The 22,279-nt window shown below is 32.7% G+C and overlaps 2 protein-coding genes across 10 annotated transcripts in view; one reads left to right on the forward strand and one right to left on the reverse strand.

Moving 5' to 3' along the window:
• Nucleotides 1-1,052: 1,052 nt before the first annotated feature.
• Nucleotides 1,053-20,960, reverse strand: LOC106873560 (heterogeneous nuclear ribonucleoprotein L). 9 transcript variants are annotated; one of them, XM_014920986.3, is made up of 18 exons: nt 20,117-20,960; nt 16,120-16,241; nt 15,955-16,003; nt 15,674-15,786; nt 15,406-15,481; nt 15,236-15,321; nt 14,157-14,253; nt 13,788-13,851; nt 9,962-10,057; nt 8,952-8,966; nt 6,580-6,782; nt 4,660-4,857; nt 4,432-4,553; nt 4,033-4,163; nt 3,710-3,783; nt 3,547-3,604; nt 2,960-3,055; nt 1,053-1,922 (listed from the first exon to the last, which is right to left on the reverse strand). In XM_014920986.3, the coding sequence occupies exons 2-18, from the start codon at nt 16,230-16,232 to the stop codon at nt 1,864-1,866; spliced, it is 1,650 nt and encodes a 549-aa protein (XP_014776472.1). In that variant the 5' UTR covers nt 16,233-16,241; nt 20,117-20,960; the 3' UTR covers nt 1,053-1,863. The 9 variants fall into 9 exon arrangements, with proteins under 9 accessions (XP_014776472.1, XP_014776471.1, XP_014776468.1 ...); XM_014920985.3 differs by lacking the exon at nt 20,117-20,960 and adding an exon at nt 19,005-19,204 and having other exon boundaries at nt 9,983-10,057; XM_014920982.3 differs by lacking the exon at nt 20,117-20,960 and adding an exon at nt 19,005-19,204.
• The window catches only part of LOC106873562 (galactose mutarotase), a 129,346-nt gene continuing 126,617 nt past the window's right edge, over nt 19,551-22,279 (forward strand). Inside the window, exon 1 of the mRNA XM_014920990.3 lies at nt 19,551-19,841. Coding sequence (XP_014776476.2) covers nt 19,780-19,841 — 62 coding nt within the window. The 5' untranslated portion in view covers nt 19,551-19,779. The remainder of the gene's footprint in view (nt 19,842-22,279) is intronic.

Below are 22,279 nucleotides of genomic sequence, written 5' to 3' on the forward strand. Positions count from 1 at the left end.
TTTTGGAGGTGGGACAATAAAACGTTTTGAGGTAATGGACTGGTAGAATAGTTTGATATATCAGACCCCAGTTCTTACATTATTGTCCATACTAAAGGATTCAAATTCACAAAAGTAACCACTAGTACTCTTAGATTTCCTACACCACATTCTTAGCATTGCATATGGATATGCACACCAACTTCTACCAGTTTAATTTGATAAACAGAAACCAAGTAAACCCCGTTCATAAAGGTCTTGCTTTCCATAAGCTTTGACAATTTATGTTCCAGCACTAGATGAATGATAACCAAGTTATTTTACTAAATTCTTTGTTATATTTAAAGTAATCGAATGAAACAGAGCATCTCAAAATAAATACAGTAATGAAAGGGATAACCTGCTACTTGGTGAGTGAATTGCTTTCCACTGTAAAGAGCTTAATCATATCCACCTGAAACAATAAAAATGGTGGTCTTGTGTACAAAATCAGTCTCAAATTGGTCAGATCCAATGAACAGCAATATCTGATGAAATGCATTGTGTAGTAAATTACATTACATACTACTAACCTTTGCTGTGGACCTATTTTCTAACATCTATGCTCACAACCAAATTTTCAAAAAGCCCTTTTTCCAATTATATCATATATACAAAATAAGAAATTCAATCGTAACAGCTTGCTACTGCTAATAACTGCATTGCCTCTTAATACGATCAATTCTCAGCAAAATAAACAACCCCCTAAGTGATATGTGAATATATATATATATTCACCTCTCAACAAGCCCCCTGTAAGTACAGATAATGCCGAACTTATAGGCTAACTTGTTTGTTTAGAAAATAAGCAATTTCAGACAGTTTATAACACTCACTGGGGATCCAACCCTGACTCACAATCAGTAGGCAGCTGTTAATACTAAGAATTGAAAAAAAACACCCAGAAACAGCATCGACGTGTGATCTGACAAGTTTTACAAATGTGAAATTTACCTACAGTGGAAATTAGTATGCATATATCTGCACAATGAAGGATAACAATATGATAAACAAAATAACATGTAACAATGCACTACATAAATACATTTTATTTTAAAAAAATGAAAATTAAACTTAAATTTTTGTCTTTTACGTATTTCCAAGATACAATTAATTATATAAAGGGAGAGGAAAAAAAAAAAAAGCTGTATTTTTTTAAAATTATAATTTGTTTATTCAAAGAATTGCCCAGCAGTCAGTTCTAAGGGTATTATTTTAATACTGGCAGGCAAAGAACTAAATGAAGTCAGTGCATAACTGAATGTTAACCTAAATTTAGATGATGTTAAAAACTAAGCATTAGAATGGTAAAATTTTGCTGGCCATCAATAAATAGGAAGCAGTGCATGCACATATTACACACACATTGTAACTAAAATGATAAATTCATGAGTGACAGGAACAGAGACAGGACCTAGAGCAATAATTGATACATTCTTAAAAAAAAAAAAAGTACATTAGAATGGGCTACCACGTTCATTGTCAACCTCAAAAGCAAGCCCAAAGTCAAACTTCCCAGTAATGAAACATGTAAAATTGAGGAATTTCAAGTATTCTCAATAAAAAGGAGAAAATAAAAATTGGAGTCAATCTTTTTTTTTAATTTTTTTTTTTAATTATGATGTGAATGATGAGAAGAACTAAGACATGAATAATGGTAGCTACATAGCTTTGGAGAACATGAGGAGGTGAAGTAAAATGCCTGAGTGAGGAGTTCTCTTGCTTCCATTTAATTCATATGATTCTAGACATTTTATCATCAATAAAGACAAATAGACATATATGGGTTAAGTATACAGCTTATATCAACCATGGTTGGCAATCTCCTAAAATCAGAGAACCAGCTTAACCCATTATAGGGGTCTGAGAAAAGCACAGCTTGAAGACAAATGGATTCTTGCCATCTGAAATAAACAAAAGCAGAAAGACAGCACTGAAGTAACGAGCCCATGTCATAATGGAAAAAAAGAAAAGCAAGGTGGGTAAGTGAAAACTAACAGCCGGTAAAATCCTAGAGATACAAACGAATCTAACAGAGGTAGGGAAAAAAAAAAAAAAAAAAAAAAAAATCAGGAAAGTATGTTTATTTTAGTCATATTAGAGTACTACTATAAGAATCATATACTTGAGCCGTTGTAAGCAATTTAGTCAAGTAAACAATGTCACATACTAATTACAAATTTTAACCCTTTCGATACCAAGATGGTATAGCTGGCTTAAAATTTCACAAGCAAATGTTGCAAACCTGCTCAAAAATGACTGTAATAACCTAGTTGTGTTTAAATGGAAAATTTCAGTGCAAATTTCAATCGTACATTTGTGATAACACATGATTTCACCATGTAAACAAATTTACACTATTTTACATCTGAGAGCTGCAAACCACTGGAGATTTCTATCAATTTTTCCATTGATTTGCACCTGAATATAGTAAAAATTTTTAAAATACTTTTCTTAGTAATTTTTAAGGAAGATGTTAATGTGGCTACAATCCTCTCAAGGAAATGAAACTATTAGATTAATTTTTTACTTTATCCTTTGGAGTGATTTCCGTAGAAATTAAACCTTATGCAGAAGGAAAGGAGACATCTCATACATGTTCAGAAGTTAGAAATCCAAGCATTTCTAGGAATATTGCCAGCCTGTGCATGTAAATTTGATTTACATTTCAGTATTTCATTCTGTTTAATGTATATTAAGTTAACACATAACCAGTAATTTGCACAATCCTTCAATATTAAAATTTTGTTGTATAACTCATTGAATATTATCTAACAATTTCCTATGCTGATGTCTTACTTTATAAAACCAGTCTAAATTCACAAATACCATAGAACGAGGTCCTCAGTTCATCATTAATTCACCACTGCACATAATACACAGTGAACATAGGTGCTATTTATGTGTAAAGCTGAAAAAATTTCATGAAAACAGAACTTACTAGGATTGGGAATACTTTGATGGTTACAAGCCACAAGGCCTTCAATAGCATCGGCTTTAGTTTCAAACTCAACCAGCCCAGTAGAACTTCTTTCCGCTGAAACACAAATTAAAACTATTAAGAAAAATATTCAGTTAACACTGACGCAAATCAAACCAAACACCATAAAGAAAACCCTGCTTAAATTTCCTGACACTAATCTTTTACCCGCCTCAGTCACTGCACTGCGGCCATGCTAGAACACCAACCTGAAGGGTCCTTAAAAAAAAAAAAGAAAAAAGACCCCACGTACTATTCTTTAAAGCCTAGCACATTCTATGAGTTTTATGATCCTCTCTAAGTTATGGTGCTCCAAACAAACCATCACTAGTTGTCAAATAGTTGCGGTGAGGGAGAAATCAACACAAAGACACATGCACACAATGGCCTTCTTTCTATTTCCATCTACCAAATCCACTAACAAGTCTTAGGTTGGCCTGGGGCTATAATCAAAAACACCTGGTCACAGTGACACAATAAGACTAAGCCTGGCATCACAGCCACATCTATGAGCTGAAGGAAAACACAAAGACAAAGTAAATACTTACTACGGGAAGGAAACTGTTTAATCCTTACAGGACTCTTTGCTCCAGCATCTGTAAACACCTGGTATAAAAAATGTGCTCAGTTAGTACAAAATAGAATGGGAATTTATTGAAGAACATAACATTCTCTTACATCAAAGACTAAAAGTAAATAATTATAACCAACCTGACAGATTTCATCCTCTGTTATATTGGGTGGAGCATTGAAATAGTGTAGTACTTTAGCAGGCCCTTGGATACTTGACGTATGTTAAGGATTTCAAGCAAAACTCAAAACTGTAAACATTTGTACAATTTACAAGGAAACATAATTCAACAACAAATAGTTATCTGTTTCTGTTATACTAAATTTATTTTATATTTCCATCCTGTTTTAGTAATAGAAAATTAAATGCACCCCCACCTATAAAACGAGTTACTATATGCAACAAGTATTAACACAATGCATGCATGTTATTTATTCATGTAAAATTAATTCAAAAAGGATATGATTCTTGCTTGCAGCTTCTGGGTTAGTGAAACGGTTGTTTCGGCTACCCATGAAATCTTTGAATGATGGAGATCCATCTGGAAGAGTATGTGGATTAGGAACATCTTGCAGAAAAGCCTGCTTAGAATATCTGTATTAAAAAGAAAAATAAACATGGAAGATAATTGCCAATTTTTCCAGAGGGACAAAAAAAAAAAGGCTATTTTTCCATAAATCTTTTCACTAATAAAACTGTGGCAAAGATAATCATTTGACAAATAATTTGATTTATTGAAGAATCATTATATACACACCGAGACACTTAAATCAAATTTAGACAAAACACAGCTGGTAAAACACGCTACCCATATAGAAGCAGTAGCCAAAAAGAATATACTAAGTGAATGAAAAATACTAACCCCAGTTGTATCTTTTTACCAACAAAGTAGCAGCCACTGAGATTCTGAATGACTCTGTCCACTGCTTGATTATCCCCCATTTGGATCATTGCTGACCCTTCTTTGCTCTTTAAGAACTTAATCTAATTATAAAAAGAAAAAAACAAAAGTTATCTCAAGCAAACAATTTGTAGTTTAAGAAACATTTCTACTGAAAGAAAAACAAAACAAAAAACAACCATAACTTACCCGTACAACATTACCATAAAGGCAGAACAAATTGAAAATTGAATCACAGTTAATTTTATCCATATTAAGGCTATAAGCCATAAGTACTGCTCCTTGTTGAGGACCGCCACCACCACCACCACCACCACTTTGGTGTTGCCCCATCATACGCGAGTTAGGATCTTCGTAAGGTGGCATTGGAGGAGCACCATAGCGATCCTGGAAGTAAAAAGTATATTCTTCAAAGAACAAACACAAAACTTTAAAACCGTTCAACACAAAAAATGTCAAATGCTAACTTCCTAACCTCAATTCATTTTGCACTTTCTAAAACTCAATCTACCTGCAGCCTGAAACAGTTACCACAGAACTTGATTAATAAGTTAACTTATGGTGTGCAACTGAACCAGATTAACGACAAATGTTCTTTCCAAATGCAGTTTACCCATAAACTTTCTGATGTCAGTAAAAGTCAAAAGTAAAATTGGAAACAGTAAAAAGAACGAAATAAGTTCTGAGTTGGCCATACACACACACAAAAAAAAAAAAAAAAAAGGCTAAGAGAAACCTGCACTATAATAGTAATGCACAAAAAACCTGTAACAAGAATTGACACAGCTTATCTAAAATTTTCTCTCTAAAAAAAAAAAAAAATATGGACAGGATAAACTTGCTCATGTAGCCATGATACATTACAAAAAAGACATTTCGGACCTTTTCAATCTCAAGCAGATTTTTAAAACTTTTTTAACTGAACACTTTGAAACTTGGGATACTGGCTGTACACAGAACAGGGTTTACTCTTAAAATATCCAGTGTTGTATGAGAGTAGTTTCATGGAACTTGTCAATCTCAGTCACAGATCAAAATTTTTTTTTAACAGTTTGAAACTTCGGATACTGGTTGAATGTGCCAGGATTTTCTATTCTGTAAATAAAGTTTGGCTACTTTTTCTAGCAGGTCATGCAACCACATACAGGCTCTGTTGGTCTGTCTCAGTACTAATTTTGTAAAACCAGTATCTGAAGTCCCAAAATGTCTAGTTAAAAAAAAATCTGTGCTTGAGATTAAACAGATCATTACCCCCACCTTAGCGAAGGCATTGTTTTCAGTCGCGTCCTTTGTCCATGGACAAGATATGATATCTCAAGAATCGCTGGGTGGATCCAGATGAAACTTTCAGGGATGTTTGGCCTCACGACTGGCACAAACTGATTAGATTTTAGGATCAATCCGGTACCAGACAAGGATTCTGGATTATGTTATATCTACTTTACATGATTATGATCCCACGTTAACTTTCAAGTCTTTCTCAATTATTCCCCTTTAGGCTGTAACAACTTTGAATGAGGAATTTGTTCACTGGCTTTTATTAGATAGTTGCTAAATTTTCTACAGCCACCCTCACATTCCTTGACTACCATTGAGATTGATCAGGAACCAGACAAGGGTTCTGGATCACCCCGCCATCATTTTTTTTAATACTTAATTTTCAAGAACAGTCAGGCTCATTTTTATTTTTGTTTGTGAGAGAAAGTTTATTTCAGATATTTCCATCTTAAAAATCTTCTGTGGCTAATCATTGAGAGGATGTTGGTGTTTTCTTGTCACAGGGTTATGCTCTCTGAGTACTCTTGTTTGAATTCGTTTTTGAAAAAATACCCATAAAAGCATACCAGTCATTCAATATGCTTATCTTGAACAGACAAATACTGAAATGGACCACAAGAAATTCTTAACAGATTCAGAGAATAAGCACTTAGATTAATAAAATTTATCATGAACAGCTCTAAACTCTTGCAAAGAACTTGCCTGAACAGTCTTTCAATATTTTGAAACAGGAAGCGAACTTGTGATTCACTACGCACTTATTTGTGTGTAGGCTGTTGGCGGGGAAAGGGAAATGAGTGAAATTAATGTTAACATATAAAGAAAGCTTACAAGAATTCCAGTGCTGCCTGGTCCATAACGCTCAGTTTGCATGCCATAGCCACCTCTGCCCCCTCCTCCTCCACCACAATAGTTGTCATAATTATCACCATCATACATGGGACCTGGCCCACCATATCCACCGCCATGGCCACCAGGTGGAGGTCCCATTCCAGGACCACCACCACCACCTCTTCGCACATCTGGATGATTCCCTAAAATTTGAATTTAAAACAAATAATAGCATCAAATTGATTACTTTCATATATCTTGCATATTAATAAGCAGTTTAATTATATTAAAAATTATTTCAGACAAATTACACTTAATTAGCTTTCAATAAAATGATCCATTGTAAAATAATTGAGAATAAATTTATGTAGAAATTACAGAACAACCAACTTTAAGCATGAGAGAAAACATGGCAAGAAAAAAAAAAAAAGCAGTAAAAACCACAGCCCAAAATTCCAATTACATTTCTATTAAATTATGATCCAAAATTCTGCAATAGCTAATTCAAATAAAATAAATAAAAACTTTATTACATGTAAAGAACAATTTCAGTAGCAATCAAATCAAAATATCCAAGACTCAAAATGATAAAAATAATTTCCATGGGCCACATAAGTAATACTACAAATTTCATAGCCATCATCCTAATATCATTGAGGAACAGAAAATTTCTTCAATTGAAGTACATGTACTTGTTGGCATGCCAGTTGATAATCGTATGATAATGAATAACACCCCTACTGCTCTATAAAATTTAAGAAAATAAAATACAACCAAACTTTTGTGACTACATCCCTAATGAGTAGGCTGCCTATTCAATATAAGATTATGAAGAAGTCTAGCAATAGGTTACAAGTTTATTATACTGCTTACCAACTGGAATCGCAGGTTAGTAGCTTTGCTGAGATTTAGTTTCCATCCCAAGGCAAAAATATCCATTGTAACTTTTAATTTCTATGTCTTAAGAGCTTTACCAAATATTTTAAATGTGCTGTTAATGCTAACTCGCAACCATTTTATGATAATCTGAGCAGGTAAATAAAGTTGGAGTCCTAAATTATTTGCATTCTGCTACTGACTGGCAATATTTTTCCTTAAATTTAATTAAGTAGCTTAAACCATACTATTTATTCATAAAATATGAAGGAAAATAGTTGCTAATTACTATACAAGTGCTTTGAATGAAATGTTTTGTTAAAGCATGCAAGGAAAATTAGAGGCATAATGTGTATTAAGAGTGAAAGCAAGAGAGTAATATATAATGAAAACTAATGCACAAAGTATTAGCAAATTAAGTTTTAACTAACAAGAAAAAAATGAAGGAGAGATTGGCAAGACAATAACAATCAAAGCAATATTTACAGCATAAATCCCCCAAATTTAATAGTTGGAAAATTCCTAACAATCATTATCAAACTATTATGTTCAGGGCTTAGGCAGCCATTAATTTACCTCAGTACTTATACTATTTTTGTAGATGTAGACAATTTCAAATGCAATGTATTCAAATATATATATATATATATATATATATATATATATATATATATATATATATAAATATAAATAAATTTTAAAAAATTCTTTTAAAAAATAAAAAATCCAAATCAGCTGTTATACGAAAATAACATTTTCAATACTAAATAAAACTTTTGCAGAAACAGTAGGCTCACTCAGCTATGTACAGTGTAAAACTCAAAATTTGCACATATGTAACAATCCAATAATTTAAAACACTTCAGAGAAAAAACTCCATTTCTTAATAGATCTACAAAAGAGGGCAAACTCAAAGAGTTTTAATATCAAGAGTATTTTTTCTTTTGTTTATATAAAAAACAATCTCATAAGCTGATACCAAACATTTAAAATATCAATACCAACTTTCTCTCTGAATTCACTTTCATGTTCAAACATAAAAGAACCAGAGCAGCTGTATTCATAAAAAACCCATTTCCATTTATATTTTATGCATGTATGTATATATATCTAAAAGAATATGTACCATATTTATTCAAATATAGGTGTGAGAGAGAGAGCCATTAAGCTGAGGGGGTGGCAAACAGTACAAGAGCTGCCACATTTAATATATTTATATATATAGATATATATATATATATACACACACACACAATACAAAAACCAAGACGACACTCATAAAAAGAAAAACTATTTTAATCCTAACTATATCTTGCCCAACCCAAGAAAGATTGTGAAAGTGTTAATGCCAGCCAAAGGTATAGTTAAGTCAAAACATACGAGGTAGCACAACAGTAACTTTACAACATCTTAGATGACACGACTAGCAAGCACTAGAAAAGCAATCATCCAAGACAAAATGGAGGAAGAAGAAAAAAAAATAAAAAGCAAATTACCCAAGAGTCCAACTTCTTTAGATATGAAAAATAAACAAATGAATAAAATGAAGCAAATCAACATTATGGCAAATTAGAGTATAAGAATTAATGATTGGATGACAATGTGAATAAATTAAATTCAGCAAGCAAATAATGAAATATGAAATGGTGCTAATAATTCATTTTTGTACAAAATTACTTATTTTTCAATCTGAATACTAAAATTTGTTTCACTTTAGCCCTTAACTACATTTTAAAAATTTTCTTTAATTTGTAGAAAACATTTTAAATGGTTGCTAAAAAAAAAAGAAGAAAAAACTAAGAAATGCAAGATTCAATACATTTTGCTAATTCTAATAGAAGGGAAAAATACTAAGTGAGAGGGGAGAAAATTACTATAAGCTTGACAGGACAAGGGGTTCAAAAATTATTTCAGGTTAATTAGCTAAAACATAAAGGCTGTATATTTTATAGTTTGAAAACCAACCAGAGATACCAAATCCACAAATGGAGAAGAAAAATATCACACAGGAACTAAATGATTGTTAAAATCTACATTGTAATATAGTTTAAGGATGCAGACAGTTTGAAGAAAATATCTGCACTAATAGAAAAAAAGTATGGAGAACAGCCCATAAGGCCAAGATATATTGAAAAAATAACAGCAGCCTGCCATGCCATTTAACAAGCATTTTCACAGTAAACAATTCACACTAACAGATACCACAAATAGTTGCCGTATAGCACTTTTTAGATAAAGTAAAAAAAATTTTTTTTTTTTTAAATGCATATATTCAATCACTTTCAATACACGTGTGACCAAGTAGCACTCTGCATTATACAGGACACTACTTTTCAGTATCAAAAACTGGCACCAAAATATATTAAAAGAGAGGTATTGCTTAAAATAAATTCTAGTAACCAAGATAGAGAAGCTCTATTGTTAAATATTATGCAACTCAAAACTAGAGCATTATGAGATGTGACAACAACTAAGAAGAAAATGGAGCTTTAGAACAATACTTCACCTGGTGATTGAGGACACTCACCATAGGGAGTGGGCCCTGGTGCATAGCGCGGATCTTGCAGCAAAGGCTGATTTTTAGCAACCACAGGACTCTTACCTGAAACAAAGTGACACAGGTGAGATAAGTCTCAGAGCAAGCAAGGAAAGCGGCAGACAGTGAAGTTACTAGTTTGCCAAACAAACCGCAGATAAACTGACTGCTGTTGCCTTTTAGTATACTATGGTTTTAACTTTCTCAGCTGAAAGAATTTACTAAGAATTTGGCTGGCACAAGATTGGTCAACATAAATTACCAGCCATAACTTTCAGGAAATGTGGCAATGTAAATCTAACTAAATTAACTCCTCGATCTGAATCATTATGAAACAAAGCTTTAGTGTAAATTAGAAATGAGAAAAAAAAGAAATTAAAACCCCACCCCTGTAAATTAGGAAACACATTAAAATGTTAATATCATAAAAACTAAGATGAATGGGAAGAGTTAATTTGCAGATTTAGTAAGCGAATTAGCTAAACCAGAGATAATGTATAGAATATATAAAATCAAGCACAAGTTGTGCATTCTCATAAATCGAACTATTTCAACCTCACCTACGCCTTAAGAAAAAATGTTAATATATCCAAAGGAATTTTAAAATTTAACCAGTTCATGCACTTATGAATTAAAACAGCTTGCTTTGTGTGTCCTCCAGAAAGAAAATCTACATTCCCAGAATGTAGTAATCTCTCTTAAAAGTCCTGTGGTGAAGGGAGAGGAGAGGTGGATGAAGAAAAAAAGCCCAGTTGCAAGATCCGGCAAATATCAATTCTGTACAAGGAAAGTAACTCACTACAGCCTGGGAATCTGACTACAGTGGTTTGGACTATTATGTACGACACAGAAAAGGGAGTGGAAGAAGAAGAAAAAAAATCAACACATGATCCCACACACAAAAACAAAACATAACTGGCAATTTTCTACTCAACTTACCTATGAGCTGGATGGAAAACTCACCCCAGCAATATAAACTAATGCTTTTTTTTTTTTTTTTTGGTATACATACATTTTAAAAAATAAATGGAAAGGAGTTCTCAATTCATAGTTCATTTAATAAAAGTGAAACCCATTGAATGTGAAGAAGTCCAAGTGAAATTTTTATATTTACAAAAATACAAAAGATTAAATCCAAATATTTGGAATTGGGAAAGTTTGTCAGATGCCTGAGATTATTAGATTTAGAGTTCAATGGATCAACATCGAAATAATCGTATGGGGGGAGGTAGGGAATGATTGAGCAGTCACTGCATATATTACTTTAAATTAATTTGATCCACATTACACTAATTACCTATGCATAAAGAAGTTTTAAATTAGAATTCATTCGACTAGCAATTTAGATGTAATGTAATAAATGTAAATTTTCAACATTTCACTGGGTTTATTCTGCTTACACTACTTAGAATCAGCCTACGTGTGTTTGTGAATATGTTCAGATCTTGCTAGAGTACAAATACTTTATCTTTTCAATACAGTAAAACCAGATGCAGTGTTCTGTATACAAACTGAATTTTCTTATATTTCCAAACTATTACTTGTTGCAGTTAAAAACACAAAACTGGTGATAGCAGCAGCAGTCAGTCAGTCAGCGTATGGTAATCAAATGAAGATGACTACACTTCTTCCATTTGCTCTAAAAGGTTCCAGCATTATAAAAGATTAATGTATGAAAATAATAAATTGAAGGAAATAAATATCTCATTATAGTCTAACCTTTTCTGTTTTAATGTTAGATGGTAATGTCAATTTTTTGAAAGCAAGCCAATATCTTAAATGGCTTCAGAGAATGAAAATTAGTAATCCAAAAGGAAAAACAGGAAATGTATAATAGATATATGGAAAACTTAAATATTAAAAAATAAATATTATTTTTAATAAAAGACATCCTGGAAAATAAGGAGAAAAATAAAAAATCTACCAGTTGATTTTCTGGTGAGATAACAGCAATGGAAGGAGCCATGGTGATTTGGTTAAAGCCAGAAGTAGCTGTTGGTCAATGAAGTAGTTGAGCCTGATATGGTTCAATCAACACGATGCTGCTCACATTCTCCTCCTCCTCCTCATCCAGCAGTAGTAGTAGTAGCAGGAGGGCCGAGCCTGCACTGGCCTACACCCTGTATAATGCACACAGAATCACAGGTCAGTAAACTAACCAGACTTGGTTGTAGGAAGGCAAACAAGCGTAGGAGTCAGACAGATGGATGGGTTTACAGGGTATAGTGACACCTTGTGTGGACCTGGCCGCTTTATGTTTTGTTCTGTGCGGTGGTGAGTATCTGCTTGGTAGTGATGGTGGTGGTGATGATATTGTATTTTAAGTTTGGTTGATGTACTTGACTGACTGAATAGTGCTTCTTCTGTGTATGGGAAGTCTGTCTGCAGGTGGAGAATGCTCCAGTCTGTGACCTGTGACGGTCAGATGAGTAATGTGGATGTTGATATCTTTCTGTGCTTGAGTTTATTCTGCAACTTTTTCTATTGTTCTAGATGTAGAATAGCAGCTTCTGTTTGTAATTTTGCTGGATAGAAAGGTGGAACATTTACAAATTCTGAATATTAGGTAACATGTCCACTTCTTTTCTACGTTGTATGTGGCTGACTTGTTTTAATGGGTTTAATAAAAACCCAAATGTTAGTGTAATGATTTTAAAGTTTGTTTTCAAATGGATTTTCTCAAGATGGATGACTTGTCTTCATGTTGGGGATTTTGGAAAGGATGGCATCTCAGACAGCAAACAACTTGCTTCATAATCAACTGTTTAAAAAAGGGCTGGCAAGATTTTTTTAATGTTCAAAATATAAAAAAAAATAAGGGGGAAATCACTTTTAACAACTTAAAATTGGCTGAATGTAAAAAGCTAGTGCAGAATAAAACAAGTGAATAACTTCACAAACAAGTGGTTTCACTGGGCACTAACCTACTACCATCTTTCAGACAATAGTAGTTCCCTGCCAGCACATGATCATTTTAATTCATTTACTGAGAATACAGATGATTGTGCTTAATAAAATGTGCATGTTTTGTAACGAAATTTGGAATGTTAAGTCTATGATACGATATAAAATGTTTTGTAATTGAAAGTTTATTTAGTTTCAATATGACTGAGACAAATGTTTTGTATGTTATCTGAAATGGTCACTTGTTTGTATTTGTATGCATGCATTTTTCCTCCCCTAATAACCACTCCTCAAAAAGATACTAATAAACAATAGAAAGATAATTTAAAGTTAATGACTGAAGAAGCCCATGGCCAATTTTAAAACCACCTACCTTAGAATAATTTATTAGTATACCACAACCAAGCCATTATAAATTACACCAATTAAAGAAATTTGACTAGCAGATTACCCATCACTGGGCTATCTACTAAACAAAGGTGACAGATTCCCTAAGTTCTGCAAAATGTAATGGTATTGTTGTTCACTAGCACCCTTATGGAATCGAAGGAAAAACTCGCAAACTATCCCAATTAAGCAACAAGAGAACAGAATTATTCTAAACAAGACCAGAAGACATCACTAAGGAACCAAGATAACAAATAATTTCATTGTTTTGGTTGCTTAGTGCTAATTTAAGAAAGAGTATGTTAGTAGCAACTATTGTTACATTAAAACTACAGCCATGCCTTTGGCTTGCAATATTGAAACATTAAATAGGTTAGAGTTAAGCAAGTTATGGTCATTTTCAACTGGATAGTGCGTATGTTAACCAGGATTACCACCAGTTCTAGGAAGGAAAATAAGAGTGCTGGTGTCCATCAAATTTAAAATGTTAAAAATTGCATCTTACCGAGAGAAGGATTGCTGTAGTCCCAACTTTCATTGTCATTTCTGACAACATTCAATTTTGTAGGCTGATAAAAAAACAAATTAAAAAAACCCATTGAAGTGAATTTATTTAAAAAAAAAAAAAAAAAAACTAGACCGTAAGATATTTCAAAATAAAATTCTTTACAAGACATATTTGATGATACCACTTTAAGCATTGAATGATTCACAATACAAACAACCCTGCAATGAAAGTAACTTAACAAGTGAAACAGCGAAACTTAAATTCATTTTCACAAGCCAACAAATTAAAAATTACAGAAATAGTTGAAGCAAGATCTATAACAGTGAATATAATTTCTAATACTGAATTAAAAACTTGAAAATTTACCTTTGCGTATTCAATCTTGAGTGTACAGCAACCAGAGTAAATGTCTGCACCATTCAGAGCCTGCTTTGCACGTTTTGCTTGATCAACACTTTCAAACGTACAAATGGTTAAGGAATACTAACTACAAGATATACATTTTATAAAACAGTCATGCCATTTTAACATACACTTTCCTGTGCCTGCATGGGTTGCACAATTTACTGAGGTTGACTTACTACAGCTGAATGATCTTCCTGTTACCCAACATTCATTTCCAAAGAATGTAATATTTCCCCGTAGCCAGACACGTTTCCACAGCAAATTGGAAATGAATAATAGCAACACAACTATCAGTGATGTCAAAAGAAGCAGAGACAAACATTACGCTCACACAACAGGCTTCTTGCAATTTCTGCAACAATACCAAATCTACTCATAACGATTTGGTCAGTACAGAGCTACAGAAGAGGAGACCTGCAAAAATGCTATGCACTGAGATTGAACCTAAAATCATGCAAATGGACTTCAAAATTCTAAATTGCACAGCAATGCATACACAGAGAAAATGTCAAATTAACAGAGTTGGTACAGTGATCACTAAAATACTTTGTTCAACTGCACTTGGGTCTAAATCTTGTCTAAGCCAACTTTGCCTTTATCTTGGGTTAAATTACCAGATTTGGCTGAGTTGAAATCCTGCCTCCTGCCACCAGAAAAAGCAGAAAGGATTGTTGAGTTTTTAAGCAAATACCCAGCTATTAGAGTTTAATGAATGTCAGTATATTTTCGTCCTGTGCACTCAGCATATGAATACATTACACAATGTAAAAATTCCCAAATGTCAAAGAACATCTAGAAACAATTATATGATATTAATTTGTTATTTTACAAATGACCCTATCAAATAAGCATTTTACCCAACAATTTATACAAATCCACCCCAAGCATTTAATCATAATAGTACAACAGTGGAAAAGCCATTCCAGCAAAACCAGTAACAGCTTTATGCAAGTAAATAAAGTGCCTTTAAAGTCAGAATGCAAATAAACAATTAATTTCAATTTATTGAAAGCTATGTTCACTTTGTAAAATAAGGATATTCAACCATTGCTTGGACACCATTCTTTTTGAAGATAACAATTCTTTGTACTTGCCCATATGGAGAACTGATTGTATGCATCACTTCCTGGAAAATTAAATGCAAAGATATTTGTAATGGTTATTAAACAAATGCCCAATTAGAATAAAAAATAATAAAATGGTTACATACCACAGTGATCGGATATTGTGGATTTAAAATGGTAAAGAGCAAAATATGGTTTGCAGTCCGCATATCTTCTGGGCCACTACAAACAAAAGAAATGGATTATATATATATTAAAGTTGTAAAATATGTACGTTATTCTGTACCTCTTCCTTTTTAATAAAATACAATATTTACAAACAATACTTTTAAGTGGCCTTAAATCATCTTCATGAAATTATATCCACAGTAAACAGACCCAATATTTTCTAAAATATATATATATAAAGCTTACCCTGGTCTCTGGATCTTCTGACTGGTAGAGAAATTAAAGAAAGCAGGGTGACCACTAACATAAAGTTGATTGGACTGAACATAGTTCACACACTCAGTCGCTCCGGCTATATCCTATACAACAGTAAATAATTTCCTTACAGTTAAATATACACGATTTGGAAAAAAAAAAAAAAAAAAAATCTTTAAATTAACTTGATTTGATGAGTGATAAAATACCATCTAATCAGCAAATACAAATTTCAATATTTCCAATGGATTTAGTAAAATCGCCCAACTCACCTCAAATTCCACCAGAGCCTGTCTTTTCTTTGGCATCATGATAACATAACTGTAATAGAGAAGGGGGAATGATTGGTATACGGATGTAACATTTACAGTATTAATTCATAATCACACGCGAAGCCCTAAAGCAGAAAAAGCTCATATATATCTTAATGAACTTACCTAATGCACCCGAAGTTTTGCAAGGTATCAACCAAATCTTGCTCTACCACAGTCTCAGATAGACCACGGACATGCACCACGGGTGATGGTGATGGTTTGTGAGGATCTTCCATTAATTTATCCTGTCGAATTACAGAAGAAAAAAAACCCAATACTTATATGCTTCTTATCAGTAAATTGTTGACAAATATTTTGGAAAATTTGATTATTCGATAAATTGGAAGGAAGCCGACCGAGTTTCATTTAATACACATCAAAACCTAACCGATTTAGTTAGATAACCGTCTATAAAAAAAAATTCCATCGATATATAAATAAAAATTATTAAATCAATCGACATAACGCAAGTAAATCTGCAAAAATTTAATCTAAAATTTTATGGAATACAACGTAGTTGGTTATATAATATATATGAGGTAATCAGATTAGTGATAGCATTTAGATAGCTTTTCTCGTAAATTTTTACGTTTGCAACGGATGACGATAAATTCAATATATTTTAAACATGAAGCTTCTTAGCAAGAGAATAACAACCATTTGGCAAACGATGATAGATTCCGCACCATCACCTGAACAATGATTTTCATTTTAAAATGAAGCAAACCAAATATTTTGGCACCAAGAATTAGTTTATCGTATTCATTCACCAATGAATTTATAAAAGCAAAATCCTCAAAACACAACGAAATTCATTATTTTTCTTTCTTATCGGAACGAAGTAATGGAAAGTAGGATAAAAAGAAAGTAGCAATAAATCAGAAATTATAAATAGTATATCCCACCTCCATTAACGTTTTAGAAGATGGGGATGGGCGGAGGATGTAAAAAAAAAAAGTTAAGGAAATACAGCCAAGATTTGCGCAGGCGCATTGCTGTAATACGAGGAAGAAGATTGAATGTTCGCTAGGACAGTGAAGCGACGAAAACAGCCAATTAGGTGAATGAAAAGTAGCCGAGGGGAGTTTTGACGGTTAAAACCTTATGTACGGGACACCAATTTCATAGATTTAAAATACTCAAGTCGAATAAAGTTTATATTCATATAAATACAGAGTATTTAGTCAATGAAATGAAGTTCGACTGTCTAGATCTTATTACTTTTTTTTTTTTTTTTTTTTTTTTAAAAAAGAGCAATATTTTTTTTTTTTTCAACAACGTTTTTTTTTTAAATATTATACATGATCGAATATGCATTAATTGCAATAATAAAAAATGATCCGACCTTTAAATGAAACCCGGCAGTTTTCAAAATACAAAGTGGGAGGATCGGCAAATGCGCCTTCATGATAGGCTATATATAGTAAATTATATATCATACTAAATTAAGTCGCTTTAATGGATATAGAAAATAAACGATTAACAATTATGGAGACAAGTGTGTTGAGAGTGACAGATTCCAAGCATTTTTGTACTGATAATCTCAATATTCTAGTTTTATAATAAAAAGGTGACTAATGTTATATAATAGTGCTAAAGGTATAGCGCTTGCAGAAAATCCCAAATTGTAATAAACACTGGTTCCTTTTTATACGACATTATTTAGACTATTTTTTGGATATCTTCCCATCTTCCCAAGTGAAAATGAAAAGCACCATACTACTGTCGGCCGGACAGAGTAATAAAAAGGTCACATCGATTTTATTTTTGTTACAAGTGAAATGAACATGGCTACTACTTTGGCAAGTAGTCGGCTACTGATGTGTTGCTAGCCAGCCACCAGATCATTAATGCCATCTCCATATTTCCTTAGCTAGCCGCCTTCACAACGTTTGTGGACAGATTTGCATTCAACCATAAAATATATAAACAGCCACAATTTTATACAGAATTAAACTAGGAATTTTCTAAAATTTTTTTTTTTCATTTTTTAAAGTGGTTAATATAAAAATATAAATTTTATGTATTTTAATTGTTTATAGTATATTATTAAAATGTAGTCTTGACAATATCTTAATTCCACTAAACAATAAATGCAATAACAAGAAATTCACAAAAATCAATAATTAAAGAGCAAGATGTGTAATCAGTTCCATTTTTGAAAGAAATTCTACAAATGGGAAAATAAATGAGAAATGTAAAAAATAAAATAGTATCTTTTGCAATTATTATGATGAATAACACTTCATGAATTCTTTTTATTTGGAGCAGCAAATATTAGTCATCGCCACAAATAGGGAGAGAAATTGAAAAAGACGAGAGAAAGGAAAGAAGGGGGGGGCAGCTATGACAGCCTTAAAGCGGTCTTTGTTTTGTAATGAAATATAATGAGGTTAGAAAAACGAGTGGCTTTTCTTTCACTAATTAAGTACAAAGAGCATTGTGCATGTAGTATTGCATATCATATTTTCTTACTGTTTATGTATGCATAGGGAAGAAAGAAAAAAAAAAGGAAAATATAAGCGAGAGCTTGCTTTCACTATTTCAAAGATGATGTAGCCATCATTTCTTCTTCCAACACACGAAGACCATGCGGTCATAAAAAGAACAAAAAAACAACAAATTTTAAATATTATGAACATAAAAACAATCTACTTGTGCTGAAATATGATAAAGCAGATTTAAATAAAATATCATTAGACAGACAAATATTATTTAAAAATAAAAGAAACCATACGCAGGCAATTTATAAAGTAGGATGAACGAAAAGGGTATCTAAATAAGCCGGTTAGCAAATTTCTTAAAGAAAAAGGAAAACAAACTCAAATTTTTCAGTTTCTTCTCATTTCAAATTTTCTTATCCAAAGAAAAGAGTAATTTTAATTCAATTACTGATTGATTTATCATATCTAAATGAAATAATTACTACGAAGAGACATCACACACACATCCGAATGCATAAATAGTAGTAATAACAAAAAAGGAGCTGCAAAACTACTAGCACTTACTTTTCCTCCTTGGTTCATTCCATATCCATTATTTTCAGTTTTTTGACGCTTTGCTACATGACCCTCATAAGCCGCCATTTTTCACTAACGCTAAATACTTGTAAAGTTGTAAACGAGCTCAACGCTGCAGTTCTGTGTCTGTGTGAGAGCTGAGGATCTGATAATACCCTCCACTTCTCGCAGCAGCTGCACGTTGCTATGTAGGAAAACAGAGAAACCTACTGCTACTACTACTTCTACAACCACCACTATTACTACTTCTACTTCGCTAATAATATAACAAGAGAAGGATTGTAAGAAGTACAGAGAGAGGGGGAAGGCAGCAGGCAGTTAGGAAAGTAGCAGCAGAAAGAGCGGAAAATTATTGAGCACTTTTTCTTTCCTCTTAAATGCAACTATTATATTATATCGGAGACAAATTTCAAGTATTTCAAAAAAAAAAAAAAAGAGAATCTCCAGTCAGTTTAAAACGTAGCTCTTTTTGCAAAATAATAAACAAAAAAAGTAAGCGAATAAGTCTAATTTGTAAATGCAGAAAGCTTTTTTTTTCTAAAGAATTAACAACTATTGTAATAATGATTTTAGAAAGAAGGGTTAGAGATTAAGATGAAAAAGTATAGTCATGTGACCTAAATCACATGACTTGAATGTCTTGCCCGCTTCCATACCAATAAGCATAATGTAAGGCGGCTCTTACCTCCCTGATTTCCCCCTCGTCCTTCCATATAAAATAGTGAATGAATTAGGATTTTATTTTCCCCCATTACATAAAAAGATGTCTTCAATAACTACGAAAGAAGTTTTTGGCTACGCTAAAGATGGGACGACCGTTGAGAGGTATAAAAACGATATACTTTAAATCATCCATACTTTACTTATAAAATTTTCATATGTAGGAAATTTTATGTCTCTGCCAAGAAAGCATTTTTTCTCTCTTTCATTACACGAAACTGAAAATATGGGTGGTTGAGGGAAACAAGGGAGTAAAGAAATATATCGATTTTTTTTTTTTTAAGAAGCGAAGAAAAATCGTTTTAACAGCCAAAAGAAAGTTGCGACATAAATATACAGTCAAATAAATAACATGAACTAAATAAACCAACAGCACTTACGTTCACAATAAGATTTTTTAGACTGACACGTGGGTATTATTTAGTGATGGCTGTTGGTGAAGATTTGCTAGATGGCAATCTAGCATAAACCCAACTAAATTGAAAACCGGCTTTGTTGATAAATTTCACAATGCTGGCATAATAAATATAGTTTCGATTCTTAAATTGGAGGAGAAGTGGAATAAAAACGACTGAAATGAAATTACGCGAATATGGGATATATATATATATATCAAACAGGAAGACCAGTTGCACGTAGTATATTTTTTAATGTGTACATGTAGTTTTGTACAAGGTTGTTAGAGACGCAATCATTCTGTCATTATCAAGGTGCGTTGAAAGAATGAGCAGAGAGCAGACACATGGTTTAAGATGGAAAACAATAGAAGATTCTCTTGTTAAAACTAGTGATGGTGACGTCAATCAACTGCATAGAGCCCAGTATTAGATCAGCTTTCTATTTACTCTGCGCATGTGTTAAGTCGTTTTTCCAGTACACCTCTGACCTTGGTTTAAAACTTATTTCATACTGCGAATAACGATTCAGTTGAATCGTGCATATGTCATCTCCCTATATACCGTTAACTTTTTTCTTTTACCAATTTTTTGCATTCCTTTCAGTTCAAAAGTAGAGGGGTGGGAGAAAAACGTGCAGTTACAGCAATCGTGCACTTGAATGGAAGTTTACTCGTGTGAATAGAAAGATATATTTAAAAATATCGATTGGTATGTATATGTGTGTGTGCGATTTAAGATTGCTCCGAATATATTTTCATTTCGCGTTTACTTATTTAATGTTGGTTTCATGATTATATCAGATCCCCACAACTTACAATTAAAGAGCTCTTTGCTTACCATATGTATGTATATATATATGTATGTATGTATGTGTGTGTAGTTTGTGTGACAACTTGTTACTATTTATGTTGCAAGAACACATCAACAGAAATAGAGGGTGTGGAAAGACGACAAAGATGGTGCTGCCTGCAATTTTTTTTTTTTTTCTCCAATAGTAAAAGACAGCTAATTTGTCTGAAGACATTGTCGGCCGACTGCTTGCTTTATCAATGGCAACGGTCGGTTGCGATACTTCGAGGCCGGGCACCTAGCTACTGTTATTAAACCGTCTTGCTTCCTCTTGAGTTGACTTCACTTTCATAAGATAACGAATTGTCATTTAACTATTTCAGTTTCTCTCTCTCACACTCTCCACATTTTCCTAATTCCTATTCAGAACTCTTACCTGGTTTGCGTAACTTCTACCAATATTGAAGTCGTTTCTGAATTATCTGAAAAGTGAGTAAAATACGAAAGGACCAAGGAAAAAAATTAGTTTTGTTTTTCATTTTAGGACGAACATTTATAATGGTTTTCCTTTATTCTAAAGAGATTTATAATCACCAGTAAAAGTCTCTATTTGAGTTTATGCGATGAAGTGAATATTATTTATTGGAAAAATATTTACATTTTTAGCATAGAATTAGTAATATATCGCGGAGTTTTATTGATTTTATTTAAAAAGTAAATTGATTCGTCGTCCGTTTCGTCGATGAGTATTCCATTCGATCAACGGTACTACCCATTCATTGGATTATACGTGCACGAGAATTCTACAAACATTTGTACTCTTTTTAACGTAATCTTCCGAAATGGTTTAAATAAACTAAAGAACATATTCAGCATGACACCATCTGTATAAAAGCTGGGCCTTTTAATTAAAAGTACAATTCATCCGACAAACTTCCGCTGTTCTCGTTTATCCAATTTCATTCAGATTTCTTGGGTCGATTCGAGGCTACAGCAGAAGACACTTGTCCGAGGTACCGCGTAATTGCATCGAACATGGGACATCATTATGCGAAGCGAATAAACAATTACGTTCATTGTTTTAAATTAATTTCCAACAAAATCGGTCGTAAAGTTGCTTATTTTTTAATCAATCGAACCTTCTCGTATAATTGACATAAATAGTAATTCTATGTTCAATCTAAAAATTAACGTAAATCTTCTTATCCTAACCTTGAAGTGTAACACGATTTGTAACATTGACGGGAATGTCGAGGATCAATAGCGCGTACCGGTTTCAAAATAACTGTCATAACAGCAAACTTGATCCGCAACTTAAAAGAATTTCAAGGCTTAAATAGAACATTTTAGTTGTAA

This window comes from Octopus bimaculoides, chromosome 6 (genome assembly GCF_046866305.1).
Source record: "Octopus bimaculoides isolate indiv1 chromosome 6, ASM4686630v1, whole genome shotgun sequence".
NCBI lineage: Eukaryota > Metazoa > Mollusca > Cephalopoda > Octopoda > Octopodidae > Octopus > Octopus bimaculoides.

What these genes read in the sequence shown, in the direction of transcription:
- LOC106873560 (XM_014920982.3), bottom strand. Translation starts at nt 19,082, where the DNA reads ATGGCGGCTTATGAGGGTCATGTAGCAAAGCGTCAAAAAACTGAAAAT. An exon ending in CAAAACTTCGGGTGCATTAG is followed by an intron (nt 16,004 to 16,119) that starts GTAAGTTCATTA and finishes TCTCTATTACAG; the next exon opens with TTATGTTATCATGATGCCAA. An exon ending in CTACAGCAATCCTTCTCTCG is followed by an intron (nt 10,058 to 13,787) that starts GTAAGATGCAAT and finishes ACTTTGTTTCAG; the next exon opens with GTAAGAGTCCTGTGGTTGCT.